Here is a 19,730-nt window from a genome sequence, read left to right on the forward strand (position 1 = left end):
TCCCCTAATTTCCCGGGGCCCAACCCATAATCACGGCCCAACACGAACACCTATAAATAGAACTCCTGAGAGGTACGCAACTACTTTTGACCTACCGCATTTATTACGCCGAGTACTTACTTGAGCGTTGGAGTGTCTTTGCAGGCACCCCCCCCCCCTCTCGCTTCGGACCGCCCGGATTGAACGAGAAGACCGAGACCCAAGACCCGACCTACTACAACAAGGATAATTGGAGTGTGTATCCTAACACAGGAACATTTGGCGCCCACCGTGGGGCCGAAGAGACGTTTTCAGCCCCTTTCTTAACTCTACGACTGAGACCGAGATATGGTAGTGACCCGCAAAGGACAATCAACAACGACCCAACCGACTCACAACGTTAATACTGAAGCCAATCCCGCCATGACTAACCAAGAGCGTTACCCGTACGGAATGCCCCAAACTCAACCGGAACCCGTGATACAGCAGGTCCAACCAAATTTACAAGACGACCTCCGCGCGTTGCGGGAAGAAATGGCCACCATACGCAGGCAAAGAGAAGCCGACGCCCGGGAGCTAGCCGAGTTACGGCGGCAGAATGCCGAACTCCGGAACCTGAACCAAACTTGTGTGCCGTCCACCCCCACAGCCGTGGAAGAATCTGCCTATCACGCCCCGACTGAGCCGGTAACTCGAATGCCGAGCACCTCATTAATAGCCAACAGGGCCGAAACCACCGTCCATTCCCTAAGACATCCCTTTTCACGGAGAATAATGGAAACAACCCTCATGGATCATTGGAAAAACCTCCCAATTGAGAAATATGACGGAACTTCCGACCCCAACGAACACCTAAATGTTTTCCTGACGCAGGCAACTCTCTCCACCCAAGACGACTCGGCCCTGTGCCGAATATTTCCCACCTCACTGAAAGGAAGAGCTCTAAACTGGTTCACCAGGTTGCCGAACTCTTCCATCGACTCGTTTGGCGAGTTGTCATCCCAGTTCACTTTGCAATTTGCGACGAGCAAGCCGTACAGGACGACCTCGTTGGCTTTAGCGGGAGTGCGTCAGGAGAAGAAAGAGAGTCTGAGATGTTTCATGGACCGGTTCAACAGGATTGCCATGGAGATCGGTGATCTCAACCCAGCCGTGGCACTGGATCGGTTGAGCACTGCCCTCAGGCCGGGACCATTCGTCAATAGCTTATGCAAAAAGCCACCTGTGGACATGAATGACCTCCGACGCCGAGCTGAAAAATACATGCAAATGGAAGAGTTGGCCGAAACAAGAAATCAAGCTAGAGCCGAGGAGAATTACAACCGGAAGGAATCTAGCCGGGAACCAACAAAAGAGATCAATGCCGACCCCCCAAATTCCCGCCCCCCGAGAGGACCTCGTTACACAACGTACACTCCCCTCAACGCTAGCAAGGCTAAGGTATTGGAGCAAGCCCTCTCGTCGGAAATCTTGATAATTCCGAAAAGAGCGAACACGCCCCCAAGGGCGGACAAGGCGAAAGCATGCCGATTCCACCGAAACCGGGGGCACTCGACGGAAGAATGCTCGGCGCTAAAGGACAAGCTTGAGGACCTTATCAAGCAAGGTCACCTGAAGAACTTTGTCTCACCGCAAGACCACCGACCAAGAGGGAGAGACGAAGAATACAGTCGGCGAACGTCACCACCAAGGGATCGACGTCACAGGTCCCGTTCGGCCGAAAGGAAGGACCATTCACGAAATTCAAGAGAAGACAACACTCGGCCGAGAAAGATAATAAACACGATCGTCGGGGGTTTCGTCGGAGGAGGCTCCACCTCTTCGGCTAGAAAGCGGCACCTCCGAGCAGTCCGAGATGTAAATACCGTGAACCAACAGAAAGCACCGAGGATGCCGACCATCACATTCTCGGACCGAGACTTTCGTGGTGTCGACCCCATCCAAGACGACCCTATGGTGATTTCAGTCGAGATGCACAACTGCATCGTGAAGAAAACCCTGGTCGACCAAGGGAGCTCCGCCGACATCTTGTACTGGAATACTTTTGTGCAGCTAGGGATTCCCGAGGAGAGCTTAGAGCCATATCACGAACCCCTGGTCGGTTTTTCTGGCGAAAGAGTGATGACGAGAGGGTGCATCGACCTGTATACCCGTTTCGGGTTCGACCAAAAGACTTCCCGAGAGATCAAGATCCGATACATCGTGGTACACGCCAACACGTCGTACAATGTTCTACTGGGCCGACCCTCGATCAACACGTTGGGGGCCATTGTTTCGACCCCCCATCTGTGCATGAAATTTCCATCGAGGGATAAGCAGGAGGTGATCACCGTGCATGCCGACCAAAAAACTGCAAGGGAGTGTTACCTCTCTAGCCTGAAGGTGCAGCCTCTGGCCGAGCCACCCGCGACAGCAAGAAGGGTAAACGTGGTTAGACAGGAGACAGCCGAGAGCATCGACCTCGATCCTCGTTTTGGGGAAGTGGAACGAATTGAGGCCGCCGAAGACCTCGTCCCTTTCCAGCTCGGCCGATCACCTGAACAAATCACCCAAATAGGATCCCAGTTGAGCGAAACTGATGCAAACCGAGTCAGGCAAACTGTCCGAGACAACAAAGACTTGTTTGCTTGGACGGCGTCAGACATGCCTGGGATAGACCCTGGTTTCTTGTGTCACCGATTAGCAGTGTGCCGAGACGCCCGACCGATAGCCCAAAAGAAAAGGAAAATGGGAGACGAGAAACGAAGGGCTGCAAATGTTGAGGTGCAAAAACTATTGCAAGCAAAGTTCATCCGAGAAGTTACCTACACCACGTGGCTGGCAAATGTAGTTCTGGTCAAGAAGTCAAATGGCAAATGGAGAATGTGTACCGACTACACCGACCTCAATAAAGCCTGCCCGAAGGATGCATACCCGCTCCCTTGTATTGATCGGCTTGTAGACGGTGCGTCAGGGCACGCAATCTTCAGCTTCTTAGATGCATATTCAGGCTATAACCAAATAAAAATGCACCCGGCCGACGAGGAAAAAACGGCGTTCATCACCGAAAGCGCCAATTTTTGTTACAAGGTAATGCCGTTCGGGTTGAAGAACGCTGGGGCAACCTATCAGAGGTTGATGGACAAGGTATTCCGAGATCAAATCGGCCGCAACATCGAGATTTATGTGGACGATATGGTGGTGAAATCTAACTCCATGGAAGATCACGCGGCCGACCTCGCCGAAGCATTCGGAGCATTGCGTAAACATAACATGCGACTCAACCCCGAGAAGTGCACTTTCGGGGTTAAGGGAGGTAAATTTCTCGGCTTTATGCTATCATCGAGAGGCATAGAAGCTAACCGAGACAAATGCCAAGCTGTAATAGATATGCGGAGCCCGAGCAGCCTGAAGGAATTGCAGCGCCTCTCTGGAAGACTGGTTGCCCTGTCCCGATTCCTCCCCCGGCTAGGCGACAAAATCATTCCGATGACGAAGCTCTTAAAAAAGGCGTCGACTTTCGCCTGGAACGAATCATGTGAAGAGGCCTTCGCGGCATTGAAAACAGCTTTGGCGACCCCTCCGACCCTGACGAGACCGGACCGTTTGGATCCGCTGTTGGTATACTTAGCCGTATCAGACGAAGCAATCAGCTCGGTTCTGGTACAAGAAAAGGGAGGCTCTCAGGTTCCCGTCTATTTCGTTAGCCGACTTCTTCAGGATTCCGAGACCCGATACCAACTTATTGAAAAAGTTGCTCTCGGATTGGTACATACCTCCCGACGTTTGAGACACTACTTTCAGAGCCACCGAATGGTCGTGCACACCGATTGCCCGGTTTCCAAAGTCCTAGGAAAACCCGAACTCGCTGGGAGGATGATGGCATGGGCTGTCGAACTCTCGCAATTTGACATTGCATACAAGCCGAGAGGGCCGATCAAAGCGCAATGCCTGGCCGACTTCGTGAACGAGTTTCACCCCCACGGCCACTTCGAAGAACAATGGTGGACCCTCCACGTGGACGGCTCCTCAAACAGCCAGGGGAGCGGAGCAGGTGTAATCTTAGAGGGGCCGAAGGGCATTACTTTGGAGCAATCCCTGCGTTTTCGATTCAAAGCCTCCAACAATCAGGCCGAGTACGAAGCCCTGATAGCCGGGCTCAGATTAGCCGAAGACATGGGCGCGACGAGAATCAAATGTCTGACCGATTCTAAGGTTGTGGCCGAACAAGTAGGTGGTAATTTCCAGGTCAAGGACCACGTGATGATGAAATACTACCACACTTATCAAGGGCTGAAGTCAAACTTCCAGGAGGTGTCGGTCGAGCACATCCCACGAGAGAACAACACTCGAGCCGACCGGTTGGCTAGGCTAGCCACAACCAAAAAACCAGGTCACTTGAGAACCATCATCCAACAGAAGATCGACCACCCCAGTGTTGACACGGAGTTGATAGCAAATGTCGATGCCGACCACACCGCACCGAAAGATCCCCCAGACTGGCGAGCCGAAATCAAAGCTTTCATCATTGACGGGGTCACACCAGACGATCCAGCCGAGGCCAAACGTTTGCGAACCCAAGCCAGTAGATATATTATCATTGCCGGGCAACTGTACAAACGTGGTTTCTCTACCCCGCTGCTAAAATGTCTCGACCTCCATGAAGCCGATTATGTGACGAGAGAGGTGCACGAGGGAATCTGCGGCCTGCACTCAGGAGCAAGGACAACTGTCTCCAAGCTCTTACGGGCCGGATACTACTGGCCGACCATGAGCACCAACTGTGCAGCGTTTGTGAAGAAGTGTCTACCGTGTCAGAAGCATGGGAACCTAATCCACCAGCCGGCCGAGCAACTACATTGCATTCCCCCCGCATGGCCATTCGCTACCTGGGGAGCCGACATACTAGGACCATTTCCGATCGCCAAGGGACAATGCAAGTTCCTCATCGTAGCCGTGGATTTGTTTACCAAGTGGATTGAGGTCGAACCCCTGGCATGCATCTCCGCCCTCCAGGTTCAAAAATTCCTATGGAAAAACGTCATCACCCGCTTCGGCGTCCCTCACACGCTAGTGACCGACAACGGCCTTCAATTCACCGATCGAAAACTCAACGAGTTCCTGGCTGGCCTAGGAGTACAACACAAGTTTACCTCGGTGGAACACCCACAAACAAATGGGCAGGCCGAGTCGGCCAACAAGGTCATCCTGGCAGAATTAAAGAAACGGCTAGGGGAGGCAAAGGGAGCATGGGCCGAGCAACTACCCGAGGTGCTCTGGGCATACCGATGTACCCCCCAATCGACTACGCAGGAGACCCCTTTTCGCATGGCTTATGGTTCCGATGCGATGATCCCAGTGGAAATCGGGGAACCGTCATTCCGCCGAACCCACTTTGATGAGGCAAACAACGAAGTCGAACTCCGAACAAACCTAGACGCGATAGAGAAGGTTCGAGACTGAGCACTGGTTGTGGCCGAGGCCACCAAACAACGATACAAGAGAAGGTTCGACAGCAAGGTGAAGCCTCGAGCATTCCGAGAAGGAGATCTCGTTTGGAGAGCCACGGGCGAAGCGAGGAAAGATCCGAAGCAAGGGAAGCTCGCCCCAAACTGGGATGGGCCCTTCCGAGTCCGACACAACCTGAATAACGGAGCATTCAAGCTGGAGCACCTGTCCGGAAAGCTTATCCCTAGAACTTGGAACTCAACTCACCTAAAGATGTATTACAGCTGATGTACTAGTGCACTCTTTTCCTTGACCGACTCTTTTGTCCCTAAGGAGGGTTTTGAGTCGGCAAGGTTTTTAACGAGGCACTTAATTAATAAAAAACTTATTTCATTATCTTTCCTCATCCAATATTATGCATATGTAGACCACAATGATGCGGAATTCGATCTCGATCGACACGTACAAACGCCGAGCAATCCTCGGCCGACCACTTCGACGTTCTACCGAGTCCGACAGGTTTCCCTGCCGAGTACCCTCCTCGGCTAAGGATGCACCTAGGCCGAACGTTACACGTACCAACGCCGAGCAATCCTCGGCCGACCACTTCGACGTTCCACCGAGCCCGACAGGTTTCCCTGCCGAGTACCCTCCTCGGCTAAGGATGCACCTGGGCCAAACGTTACTCACGCACCAACGCCGAGCATCCCTCGGCCGACCACTTCGACGTTCCACCGAGCCCGACAGGTTTCCCTGCCGAGTACCCTCCTCGGCTAAGGATGCACCTGGGCCAAACGTTACTCACGCACCAACGCCGAGCATCCCTCGGCCGACCACTTCGACGTTCCACCGAGCCCGACAGGTTTCCCTGCCGAGTACCCTCCTCGGCTAAGGATGCACCTGGGCCAAACGTTACTCACGCACCAACGCCGAGCATCACTCGGCCGACCACTTCGACGTTCTACCGAGCCCGACAGGTTTTCCTGCCGAGTACCCCCTCGGTTAAGAACGCATCTAGGCCGAGTAGCATACCACCAGTATCCAAACCCAACATAACGCCCCGACTCCCAATGGGTCGGGCCCATCACGATTTAGCCGAGCTACCTCCTACTCGCGTAAGTAGAACAAGAACCCGCTACGCACCATACATGGCGGTGGCATCACTTATGGCCGACCTAACCGACCTCTCACAAAGAAAACCCTCGGTTAACCCGAGGCCGATTCATTTTAACAGCATCCAAACGAAGTCCCATTATTAATTATGGCCGATTAAGCCGACCTCTCGAAAAGTTTTCATTTCCACCGAGTTGAAAAAGGGAAAACCCTCGGTTAAGCCGAGGCCGATTCATTTTAACTTAGCATTCAAATGCACTCTCATTATTAATAATGGCAGATTGAGCCGGTCGCTCGCACAAGTTTTGTTTCTATCGCGTTGTGAAAAAACCCTCGGTTGAGGCGCGTTCGGTTCATCAACTTGAAATAAATTTCTATTAATCAGTGCCGATCAAAATGGCTACTTACAAAAAATTAAATCAGCCTACACCCCCGACACCTAAGGCCGAGCTAACAAAAGGCGCTACCGGCCAAATTACAAGTAATCCCTAAACCTAGCAGGCTATACAAGCCGATCCTATTCAACCGCCGGCTCCACCGGGGTCCCGTCTCCAACGACATCAATTATTTGGTCATCTTCCCCAGTTGATTGCACCGGGGCCCAACTAGACATATTCTGGCGCGGGGCCTCGGCATCTGGCTCGGCTCCTTGGGGGAACTCGGCGTAGCTCATAAACTTGCCACCCAAGAAGTCCCGGCTAACATCAAACTGAAAGTCAGCCGGGACGTCGCAAAAGTGATAAGCCTGCCGAACAGCATGATGGAAGCCGGCGTCACGTTGAGAGAGAATTTGCTCGGTGGCCTCGGCCTCGAACTGCGCAGCCGACTCCTTAAGCCGGGCGATCTCATTTGTAGCAGCGGCGGCGTCGACCTTCATCTTTTGCACGGTCAGCTTCAAGTCATCGGCCTCCCTGCGATACGCATCGGCGACTTTCTTCAATTCCTCAGCCGATTCAGTGGCCTTGGCATTAGCACTCAAGGCATATTTCACCGTCGCCTCAACATCTTTCAAACGGCTTTGGAGCCTCTCGGGCGAGACAGCCGACCTCATCATCACATGCTTGGCCACAAGGGAAGTCCGAGCATCAAGCTCACAGAATAGCTTGTACTCGGCCTCCGTTGACATCCCCTCCAAGTATTGAAGTCCTCCCCCGGTAGTAACTTCGAGACTGACCAAGTTCTCGACCTGCACGTCCGAAGCTAGGAAGTTGGACCCCGCAACAACAGCAGGAATGGCGAAGGCCCCACACCCTGTTTGATCCAGTGATAGCTGCTTCGGCCGCTTGGAGGAAGTGCTCGGTCGTTCCGACTCAAGGTTTTGTTCGGCCGCCCGAACCCTAGACGACCCCCCTTTCTTTTTGGGATCGGACGCTGGAATCAGGACGTGAGGAGGCTTGTCTCGTTGTGCCTTGAGGGCCGACCTTGCCGGCGGCACCTTCCCGCTCTCCTTTGCTTCCTTCGCCCTCTTGGCGAGCATCGCGACCACGTCAAGTTTGCCTCCGGCCATCAATCCTACAACAAAGCAAATTTTAACATCAATTAAAAACGGTGCTACATCAATTAAAAATGGTCATACCTAGCAAGACCATCTCAAAATGAGACGTCTCGAAAATATCCAGGAGGCTTCGGACAGGTAGTTCCTTCGGCAGTTGGTCGAGGAGTTCTACAATCTCTAGGTCCTCGGCAGGGAGTTTTGATTTTGATATAGCCTCGTAACGAGTCGGACGCCTCGTCCAGTAGAAGGGGAATAGGGGAGTGTTTTCGCGATCATAGAAACAATCTCTCATGTCCGACCCCCAACGAACCTTAAAAAACCCACTCTTAAACCCTTTGTAAGACGAGGTGAAGGCTTGAAGAAACCCACGCTTCGGCACCCGAGACAACGATACCCACTTCACCGGTTTACTCGGCCGACACGTATAAAAATATAGAAACGCCAAAGGCCGAGGCGTGAGTCCTAAGCATAGACAGAGGTTTCGGAATGCCTGCATTGCCGCCCAGGCATTCGGATGTAATTGGGTCGGCGCAACATTAAGCACTCGGAGCACACCCATCTGGAAATCATCAAATGGCAATTGGACCCCGAGATCTTCGAACCAGCACATGTAGGCGTAGAAGTAGTCGGCCTCGTCGTCACCTGGTTCCAGAAAGACAAATCAGTGTTCGGCCCATCGTCCTCGCACGCCTCGGCAAGCAAAGGAAATTCTCCGTCTCCACTGCCAAAACACTTCTCCAAAGAAACAAAGGTGTCTAGCATGGCTTGGTCAGACCACTTGGAGAAATATATGCCGACCTCTCCGTCTACCCATTCATACCCCGACATCTCCAGAGAGCCATAATCAATCCTCGCTCTCGGCTTAGGTCTCGAGATGACCTTACGTTTACCTCGATCACCACCGACCACTTCCCTTACACCCCCCTGAATCTCCACGTCGGCAGGCCCTACCCCGACCAAGCTCACCCCCCTCTTGTCAACTTCGACAGCTCGCGCCAGGGCTATACCTAGATTCAGCGGTGCCGAGATCTCAACCACCTCATCCCCACTATCTTCTGGCTCGGGGCGGTCGGAAGGAAACACTACCTCGCACTGCAGAGGCGGCAGCCTAGATATCTCACTTGACCCCGACCCCCCTCTACTTGAATTAGTGTCCGAACTCTCCGAGGACGTCCAACTCATTGCCGAGGAATATCCCCTATCCATTTATTGCTAAAAAATAACGAAAACAAAATTTACCTTACTCGGTTAGCTCGGTCGAATCTGATTGCGAGAGAGCTCGGAGAATTTACAGCAAGTAAATTCTCACACCCCCTCCCCCTATTTATAGGTGAGGTAAACGGGGAAGGTGAAAAGCCTCAGCAAGACCGGGACCGTTCGATCTAGAACATCCAACGGTCCAGATTAAATAACCGTTGGGCCCATAACCGCCAAGGCCCACGTGGCAAGTCACATTCGTTTCAACCTCGGCATGACCTTCAACACATAATGAGGTCTCGGCACAACAATTAATTCCAACATTTGAGGCCCACTCATCTCGGCGGTCTCGGTATCGGCCCCCAACATCTAAAAAGACCTCGGCACAACAATTAATTCCAACATGAGGCCCACTCATCTCGGCGGCCTCGGTATCGGCCCCCAACATCTAAAAAGGCCACGGCACGACCTCAAATTTGAGCATTTTCAGGTCGCTTCTATCAGAAATCTCGGCATGATTTCCAGGCCACCTTGTCAACTCTAGGAGCCCTCCACCGGAGTCCACGCGTCGATTTCACAACGTGTAATCCAAGGAGGGTTCGGCTCATCGACACAGCTCGGTGCGACGTTACTTCAGGAGATTAAACCCCCCCCCCCCCCGAATTCAAGACTGGCGAGAAATAAGGCCGACCTACCCGAAAGCCAGGCTTTCAATGGCTAAGTTTTCTTTACCGTCTTCGTCTTTTCTATCCTCGACGCTGAGGGGGTTGTATACCGTATGGTGCCGAACAGGACGAGCAATCCGAACGCTTTGCGTACCCGAACCCGCCGAGTACCCGACACCGCCGACCCCACACGAACGTACAGAACTTGTCGGTACGGTCGGCCAAGGTCAACGTCATTACCAGGCTTAATTACAAGTAAATTAATTAGCATAAACTTCGGATCAGTCCCCTAATTTCCCGGGGCCCAACCCATAATCACGGCCCAACACGAACACCTATAAATAGAACTCCTGAGAGGTACGCAACTACTTTTGACCTACCGCATTTATTACGCCGAGTACTTACTTGAGCGTTGGAGTGTCTTTGCAGGCACCCCCCCCCTCTCGCTTCGGACCGCCCGGATTGAACGAGAAGACCGAGACCCAAGACCCGACCTATTACAACAAGGATAATTGGAGTGTGTATCCTAACACAGGAACAAAATACTTAAACAGTTAGTCATAAAACTCAATATTGTCATCATTTGGTTTGAGTCAAATATGGTCAAACAACAAAATTAGAACCAATTTATTTGATTTGATTTGAATGGTGATCAATAAAACCCTAAATCTAGATAATTTTTATCAAAATCCTAATTTATTTCTGGTCATTGTGTTGGATAGAATTGGTACATACATATTGGAACCGTTGTCTAACGTTTACAGTAGATGGTGTAAGAAAAGGTTTACAGTAGATTGATTATTATAGAATACGCATGCACGTGCCCAAATGGCCTCTCTGCCAGACAACCATAACAAGAAGTTCAACCCAACTATTTGCCAGACAAATTTATTAGGGCATATAGAGAGAGAAATACAGAAAATGAATTTTTCGTTAAAAAAAAAGTAGAATTTTTTTTTCTATAAATAAGAATATAAGTTTTCTTATTTTTAATTCAAAATTTCAATATTTTTTGGTGCTCTTTCCGCCCTATCAAACATTAAATTTTGCACAAATGCTGAAATACATAAGACATTACTAATAAAATATTCACGAGTTAAAATTCTTATATATATCATGACTTACTTTTGGATTTAGTTGGTGGCATGCATGGTGGAAATCGAAATTCAATGGCCACTAGGGTTTCGGTGGTGACATATGATACAGCACTTATTAAATAACAATTCACCATCCGAATAGGCTGGGCATTGATGGACCGAGGCACAAAAAAACTAATCTATGGGTTTGAAATCATGCAAGCTTTGTGGTGATGGAGTGAAAGGTAGAATGTGGATTCACTAAAAAGGAGTTTGGTTATGGCTAATGGTTATTTTTTTTAATATGTAGAAATCCAACTTAATATTAAGAAATTGCAACTTACTGTTTAGCAGTGGAGTAAGATAACATACACAAAATTTTATATTGGTTTTTTTTTATACCGTATTTGTAATTTTTATAATAATAATAATAATAATAATAATAATAAAATTACAGCAACTCTCATGTTACTCAACTAACCAAGTTATTCCTCGATTAATGGTGTTTCAATTTGGTGTCACTGTACGAGTTTTTGGTCTTGGTCGACGGAGATTATAGTGTTTAGTTTGGGTTGTACGGGTTAGTTGTGGTTGGGATAGCTAGGAATAATTTGGTTTATATATGGTTGTTTTCAAGTGTATTTTAGGTGTCCCCTTTATAACTTAGTTAATATTTTTTTTAATGGAATTATTGAAGTGGTTATGGAAAAATTGAATCTTTCTTATAACACCTTCTAACTCACATGTCATATTATATAATATAATATAAAATTAAAATATCTCAATATAATAAATGAACTTTAAATTCACATAGGTAAAGAAGATCATATTATTAACATAAACTAGATTTAGCGAAGATAACAAATTACAATGAAAATAAAATTAATCAACTACTTAATTTAAATAACAAAAATCAAATTTTAATTAGTCCTAACTAATCCTTGATGTCACGTGTCCTATCGTAACAAAACTCAAGGTTGAGGACTAGTTGGTGGTTACTCGAGAAATCACAAGAAAACAACATAAAAAAAAAAGGAAATGAGAAATATTTCACTCTAACCCTCGATGTAGGAATGTAAATCAACTAGCCAAACACAAACAATACATACTGTAAGATATAACATATACAATTACACATCATCATCATACCTAATTCATTCATAACATAACAAACAACAACAAATATGATTATAATGCGTATACACCAGTAAAAATAACATATATTTATGTATTGCCACTAGCAACACACTAAACAGTTTAGGAATACATACCAAGTCACACCCTCTCGCACTATCATTAGAAGGACATACTATCAGGGTCTGATCGGGATAGTTAAGCCACGTAAGATACATCTCATGTTCACGTGGGCAAGATTGAGACTTTCAAATCGAGTTATACCCAAGGTTGATTTCCAAGCTTTTACACAAGGGACCTTCCCTAACGATGTATTCCATATAGTACTCTTCCAAAACATTTTATGCATATGATGCATGTCAAACAGACTCTGTGCATTACATTCACATGGTTCAATGATCTCATGTTTAACATTCTCCTCATATCACATTACCTTTCATTTATATTTACATGTTCATAAATTAATATCGATTTATATCACATTAACATCTTAATACAGGATCACAACATAGAATTTAATATATAGAAGCACAACAGGAGATTTGTAGGCACGATGACGCCTAGTGACACACGCCTCGTGCTTGACACAAGTCCTCTAGAGGATCACACTAGTCTCTGTTTGAGCTGCACTCGACGTGACCGAGTCCACACCTAGCGAGAACACCATCGAGAGCTCTATGGAGTGTCTATGCTCAGTGAGAGTCAGCTCATGCCTGACGGAAGCATCACATGTAACCCTAAGGACTTCCAAGCCCGACAAGGGTTATCCCACGTCCAACATGAGAGACCTCGAGATCTTGCTCTTGGCCTTAACGATGCTTGACGCGACCTAACTAGTGCTTGATGATGTATCAAAAAAGGCACATATTGAAAAACAAATTAAAGAATTGTGACTCACACATCAATTCATCAAAAAATACCATTCAATTGATAAAAGCATTCTATAGCAAGTGATTAAAGTCGAATATTATCCAATTCATGCATACAACTACTATCCTTTCACTATCATCACAATTTCCCTTAGGGTTTCCTACAAGAATGCACAAGGATATCAAATCATACAATTTACATTCCAAAACATGAAATTAATCATCCATTCAAATATTTCATGCAATTAATCATGAATAAGAAGAATAAGGAGCATAACAGAAACATTAAGGGAAATCCTTCATACATAGGCACACAATATACGTAGAATTGAAGGCCAATCTCATTGTTTGACATACAAACTCACACCTAGAGCGAGGTTTCTTATTCTCCCTTACCTTGTTGAGTAGAAAAAAAAAATGGGTGCGCGACTTTGGGGTGATCTCCTTCTCCTTTAGGTTCTTCGAGCTCTTAGGTATAAACACGTACGTGAAAAGTGATAACCTAAAAACGGATCAACTCTTCTTAAAACTTAACCTCTCCTTAACCTTTTAGTTAAAACATATTAACCACGATTGTCCTAAAGATTTCTTCCCTTATTAATAAAATATTATACTATTAATTAATAAAATATTATACTATTAATTAATAAAATATTATATAATATATTATAAAATATATTAAATAATTAAAATAAATATTAAACAACCCTTGTTAATAGAAATAAAAATACTAAAAATATTTATATTATCTTTTATGAAAAATAGGGTGTTAAAAATCTCACGAGAAATAATATAAAGCTTAAAATATATTTTTAATCTTTTAAATTTAAGATAAATTTGTTTTAATTTTTCAAATTTAAAATTAATTTTTTTAGTCTTTATAATTTTAAAATATCTTATTTTAGTTTTTATAATCAAAATTTTTGTTAAAGAATTTGTCAAATAATATGGTATAAGGTTTATCTATTGATGTTTCTATTAGTGAAAATATTACATTAAATCTAGTTAATACTACATAACTGTTTTAAAATATTATTTTCAAATATGTTATTGGTAACTTAAGGGACTAAAATAAAATTTTAAAAATTACAAGGGACTAAAAATAACAATTTTAAATTTAAGAAGTCAAAAATAAATTTACCCTAAATTTAAGCGACTAAAAATATATTTAAGCTTAACATATAATTAATATTTTAGTTTGTGCAATACACATGTTAAATGCTTATTATATATAACTAAAATTTAAAATAAATTATTTATATAAATAAATATTATATTTGAATATATGTTATATTTAAAATTTAAATAAAAAATATTTTAAATTTATAAATTATATTTTAAATTTATGATAAATAATTTATATTATAACACAAATTTATTTTTATTTATTGATTATGATAAATAAAAATCGTATTAGATATGGAATTAAAAAATTTTCTAAAATTATTTTAAATCTAAGAAAAAAAAACAACTCATCCATAGTAGTTTAAAATATAAAAAAATTTAATTAATTTAATCTTATTTAATAAAATCATATTTTATTTAATTTATATTTTATTTCAAATAACTTATTTGATTTTTGTGATGTCAACTGTGACTTTTAAAATAGATAAAGATTATCTCCATTTAAAACAAGTCTTTTTTCATCAATTAAAGCGAAGGATATATAGTTTAGACTTTAGATATATAATGAAGTTTATCTTTTAAATGAGATTGAAGAAACTCAATAAATTATCCGACATTTTTAATCAACGTGAGTTTGTTTCTTTTGCCTATATTTGAGTCCAGAAAAAATTTACACTAATATTTTTTAGCTATAATTATTATATTCGTTTTATTTTTACATAGTATATAATTACTTATGTATATAAGATTTATTATTGCATATTAATATTAATGTTATATTAACATATCATTGGTTTAAGTGAAGCTTAATTAAAAAATTTTAAGTAAAATTTTGAATTTAAATATAAGAATGAAAAAAAATTTATATTAAAAATGATTAACCAAATTATTTAATGTAAAAATTAATCATTAACAAAATTAATAAATATTTCATTTTAAATTAGTGTCACAAAAGAATTTTTAATATTAATTTAGTTAAAAGAAAGTATAATAAAACTATTATAAAGACAATACTTAATTGGGGTATACACATTTACTTTGACATTTTTTTTGTCTTAGTAATAATATATTTGTTAGTTATTAAAGCATAAAATTTGAAAGCAAAATAAGTGTTACATGATTTTTTTTAAAACAAAGTGATTGCTTACTTTTTTTTCACACTTTTTTTTTGCATTTCTGTTTTACTCTTTTCTTATTTTTTATTTTACAGAGACACATAGTGCCTCATTTTCTATAGTCATATATAAAGGAAATACAATATTTTTTTTATATTCACTTTTAGAAAGTCAATTATATCACTATTCTATCTGCTAATTTTAAATCTACTAATGCATATGTTTAGGGGTGGGCAAAACGAAGTGAACTGAACTGAACTTATAAAAACTATACTGAACTTAAAAGTAGTTCATATGAACTGAATTAAACTAAATATTAGTTCAGACGAACTGAACTGAACTATTCTTTTGTTTCATTGAACTGAACTGAACTATACTATAAAAACTTGAACTGAACTGCAATTTAAACTGCACTAAACTGTTATGATATTTTAAATTGAACAATTTTGACTCATTGATCTATCAAAATAGGACACATTTGTCAACTTTACTTTATTTTCTATTTTATTTAAATTTTTCGAAGGAAAAAAATATAAAATTAAGTCAAACAAACTCGGTGAATTTTAAACCTAAAAATAAGTAGTTCAACATAACTCAATTGATCCGTTAAGTTCACAAAATTGATATAATTTTTTTCCAAATCACTTTTTTTCTAAAATTTTGGTTATTAGACTATCGAGCTAATCTATTAAGACATAACATGTTAAACATATTTAATTTTTATTCTTTTATAAAAATAGTTCAATTTTTATAATTCAGTTCAGTTTTTATAGTTCAGTACAATTCAACTTTACAACAGTTCAGTTCAGTTCAGTTTTTTTTAAACAGTTCAGTTCAGTTTTTTTTACAAACAGTTCAGTTTTTTATAGTACAGTTCACTACCAGTTCAGCTCAGTTTAGTTTTTTTTGCCCACCCCTACATATGTTAAGGATGAAATATAAAAAGACATGTATACAAAAAAAATTGCTAATCCATTTTTTTTACCGCAATAAAAATATCCGTCCATATAAAAATAACTATCCATTTTTTCACAAAAAAACAAAGTATCTTTTTCTTTACTAATATAATTTAATTGTAATACGTTATCGGTGTAAAAGTTTAGGTTTATGATTTAGTCAACCAATAAAAAAAATTACCATTAGTACATCTTTAAGATAATTATTATAAAAGTTAACAAATTTATAATTAAATAATTATGTAAAATTATTTTACATTATCAATATATAATTTTTCTCTCTATATATATATATATGACTATATATATATAATTTTTTTTTCTTCTATTTTTCCCTACTTTATTTTTCATCATTTTATTTCTCACCTATTTTTTTCTTATATTGTGAAACTCAATATAAGGGACAGCACAAAAAATACGATTTAAGAAAAGACATAAAACGAGTACAAAACAATGATCCATTCCATGGTAGCAACCCACGTGAGAGCCACCCACCAAATGCAATGCCCCATTCCATAGAAATGTAAATACAAGGGACACTGTAACAAGTGGAGGCTACTACGTACATGCCCTGAAATAGTTTGGCACACTACACACATGATAAAAGTGCTACTTATACCTAACAGGGGAACCCAAAACCTTGATACTGTCAATAAACAGTACTTTAGAATAAACAAAACAAAACTCGTGCCAAGTGTTGTCAGATGTGTAGTTATGGACCACTTCTCTTGCTAATCAACAACATAAAAAGATATGCAAAATATCTCTCCATCTAGTTGTTACCTACACTACAAGAAAATTGTCGTATAGTGACACACATTCTATAGTGATATAATAAGTGTCACTAAAAACTACTTTTACCTACACAATAAATATAATATATGTTGGTATATTGTTAAAAAGTGTAGGTATAAGCTATAGTGAGACTCAAAATATGTTGTTAAATCTCATTCAAAATCAACATTAAAATTGTGTGTAGCTATATGTCAAATAGATATATACCTACATATATTATACTTATAGTGACACTTTTTGTATGTCACTATATGTAACATTTATTGTAGTGCTACCATCACTTAAAAGCTTCACATCTTTCATTAATTGATCCGTGCATATCAAGGTAGCAGATTCTAAGATGTGGGTATATTCTTTCAAATATGTTTTTGCGAGAAAGAAATTAATGATGTTAGTTTTTATTATTTCTATGATTTCAACATTTAATGAAGAGTTATCATTGATTGATATGTGTCCAACAATGATGTTTAGTATGTATCTATGTAAGTTTCATTCAACATAACCACTTTTTAACTTCGATGGCTTGTTTCTTTTTTCTGTCTTTATAAATTGACTACTTACATATAGTTTATCTTAGATTTCTATTGACATCTAAAAAATTCAAATAATTTGGGATAAAGCAATATTGGAAACACTTCAGGAATAAACATTAATAATTATGAGATCTTAGACATTCTTGAACCTAGAGTTTGTCCTATTTGAGAATTTCTTAGGAATTGGTGTTTTTAACCGGAAGAAAAGTGTTATATTAAGAAATTCAATAACAATAGAAAATTCAATATTCAATTATGCTTCTAAGATTATGGAATTGGAGTGAGTTTGAGTTGGTCAGGTGAAGCTGGGGTGAACTCGTACCCTAACACTTTTGAAATATTGAATTTTCATCCTAATTATTGTGTTCTAATATTTTTCTCATGATATAATATTTCTAATTCTTTGTGTATTTTTGGAATAGATTTCTCAGCATAGAATTCTCGTTTTTTTATTTTATTTTTATTATTATAAATTTATGTAATTTTATAATTCCAAATGATAATATGAATACAAGACCAAATAAAAAAGAAACTTTTTTCAAGCACTATAACATATGAAAAAGGACCACAATATTTATGGAAAATAATTAAATTCACTGACCGATATATAAAAAGATTAGCCAACTAACGAAGGACAAATCTTTGAACAGGTAAGCAGCTAATCTAACTAAAATTAGACTCAATTCTTGTAAGTAAAGTTTTGAATTAAAATTTTATAAATAAAAAAGGTTCGAGAATGCTAGACCTTTTTAAAGGTCCCATATATTATAACAATGATATATGTTCAAAAACATTATACTGTACATTCATTAATATTAAGGGAAAATTTTCTCCTACTATGTCGATCTATTTAGAGATTAAGTGATATTTTTAGTTTTGACTTCATGTTCAAATCAGTAATTAAACTTAAATTTTTAGTCAAACAATACATGTATATATTAAATTACTAATGTTAACAACTTTAAATACTAAGGGAAATTAATTGACAAGAATAGACTTAGTAAAATTAATTTACCAAACTTTGTGATATATACATTTGTATGAAAATTAATTGTTGTGTTGAATGCTTTATATGGCATGTTATGTGATTTATATGTATGTGTTGCCATGTTATTTTGAGTTGTTTTTAAAATCTTAAGAATTAAATAATTCTTAAAAGTTTAGCTGTTTAGAATTGTTCTGTATTGAGATCAAAGTTGATCAAGTATGGAGGAATGTATATAAGATTTTTAAAGAACTGGAACTTTTTAAGTTTATTTCTCAAAGTTTTAGAAGGAGATAAGTTTTGAAGCCAAATGAGACCTTCTCCTCTCCTAACTTCATAGGAGCATCCAATCCTTCCCCATAACAATGTTTGTATTCCTTGAATAAGGATTCGAAGCCTAGGAGCTAAGAATTAGAGAGAGAAGTTTTTGTATGAGAGTTTGGGATTTCTTGATATTTTTTTCCTCTTTCTTTGATTTCTAGAGTAATTGAGGTAAGGAAAACTTGTACATTAATCCTTTTATGTTGTATGCATTGATTACTGCATTGATTTTCCCACTGGTGGTTGTGGTGTTGAATTGAGGTTTGATAACCTTGGTGTTTTAGTTTCTTTGTCGTTTATGATGGTTTTGAAGAAGAATTGACATTCTTGAATCTCAAGTTTGTGCATTTGGTGTTTTAAGGTCTTTGATATGCTTAAATGGTGATTTACAAGTTGCATGTTGAGATTGTGGGGTATGATTGCTAAATTTTGAAGTGAAAAGTTAGTTTTTAATGGGTGAAAAACCTATTCTCGCCCAACGAGATGTTACGGTGCTCAATGATTCTTCATGTGAGTGAAGAATATCTGCTAAAAATTGTATTCTTGTTAGCGATGTGATTATCGTTCAATGAGAAAACAGCTCTACAATAGACTTTTTGTTGGCTCGCCCGACGAGACATGGCACACCCAATGAGAGAACTAATAGGGGGTTCTGCTCGTTCAACAAGCCATGGTCATCCAGCGAGAGAACCCATAAGAGGTTCTACTTGCTTAGCAAGCTCTTGGCCACCCAATGATGAGCTCTAGAAAAATATGGTTGTTTGGCGAGTAAAAGCCTGCCCAACCAAGAAAGCCACAGAGCGTCGCCCAATGAGAAGCTCCAGAGAGCTCCGTTCACCCAGCGAGGCTACCTGTGCATAGGGAGGACTTTGTTTTGTGCCTTGTTTATAATTTAAGCTATTACCTTATATGAGATGTTGTAAATTATATAATTAGGGAGTTTTC

General features: G+C 40.9%; 1 protein-coding gene across 1 annotated transcript; it reads left to right on the plus strand.

Annotated features, from left to right (window-relative positions):
- The first annotated feature begins 327 nt into the window (after nt 1–327).
- Nucleotides 328–5,421, plus strand: LOC145955978 (uncharacterized). Its single transcript, XM_083071532.1, has one exon. The coding sequence runs from the start codon at nt 328–330 to the stop codon at nt 5,419–5,421; it is 5,094 nt and encodes a 1,697-aa protein (XP_082927658.1).
- Nucleotides 5,422–19,730: the final 14,309 nt, after the last annotated feature.

The sequence above is a fragment of the Cajanus cajan genome, chromosome 3, assembly GCF_000230855.2.
Source record: "Cajanus cajan strain Asha chromosome 3, NIPB_CcT2T_4, whole genome shotgun sequence".
NCBI lineage: Eukaryota > Viridiplantae > Streptophyta > Magnoliopsida > Fabales > Fabaceae > Cajanus > Cajanus cajan.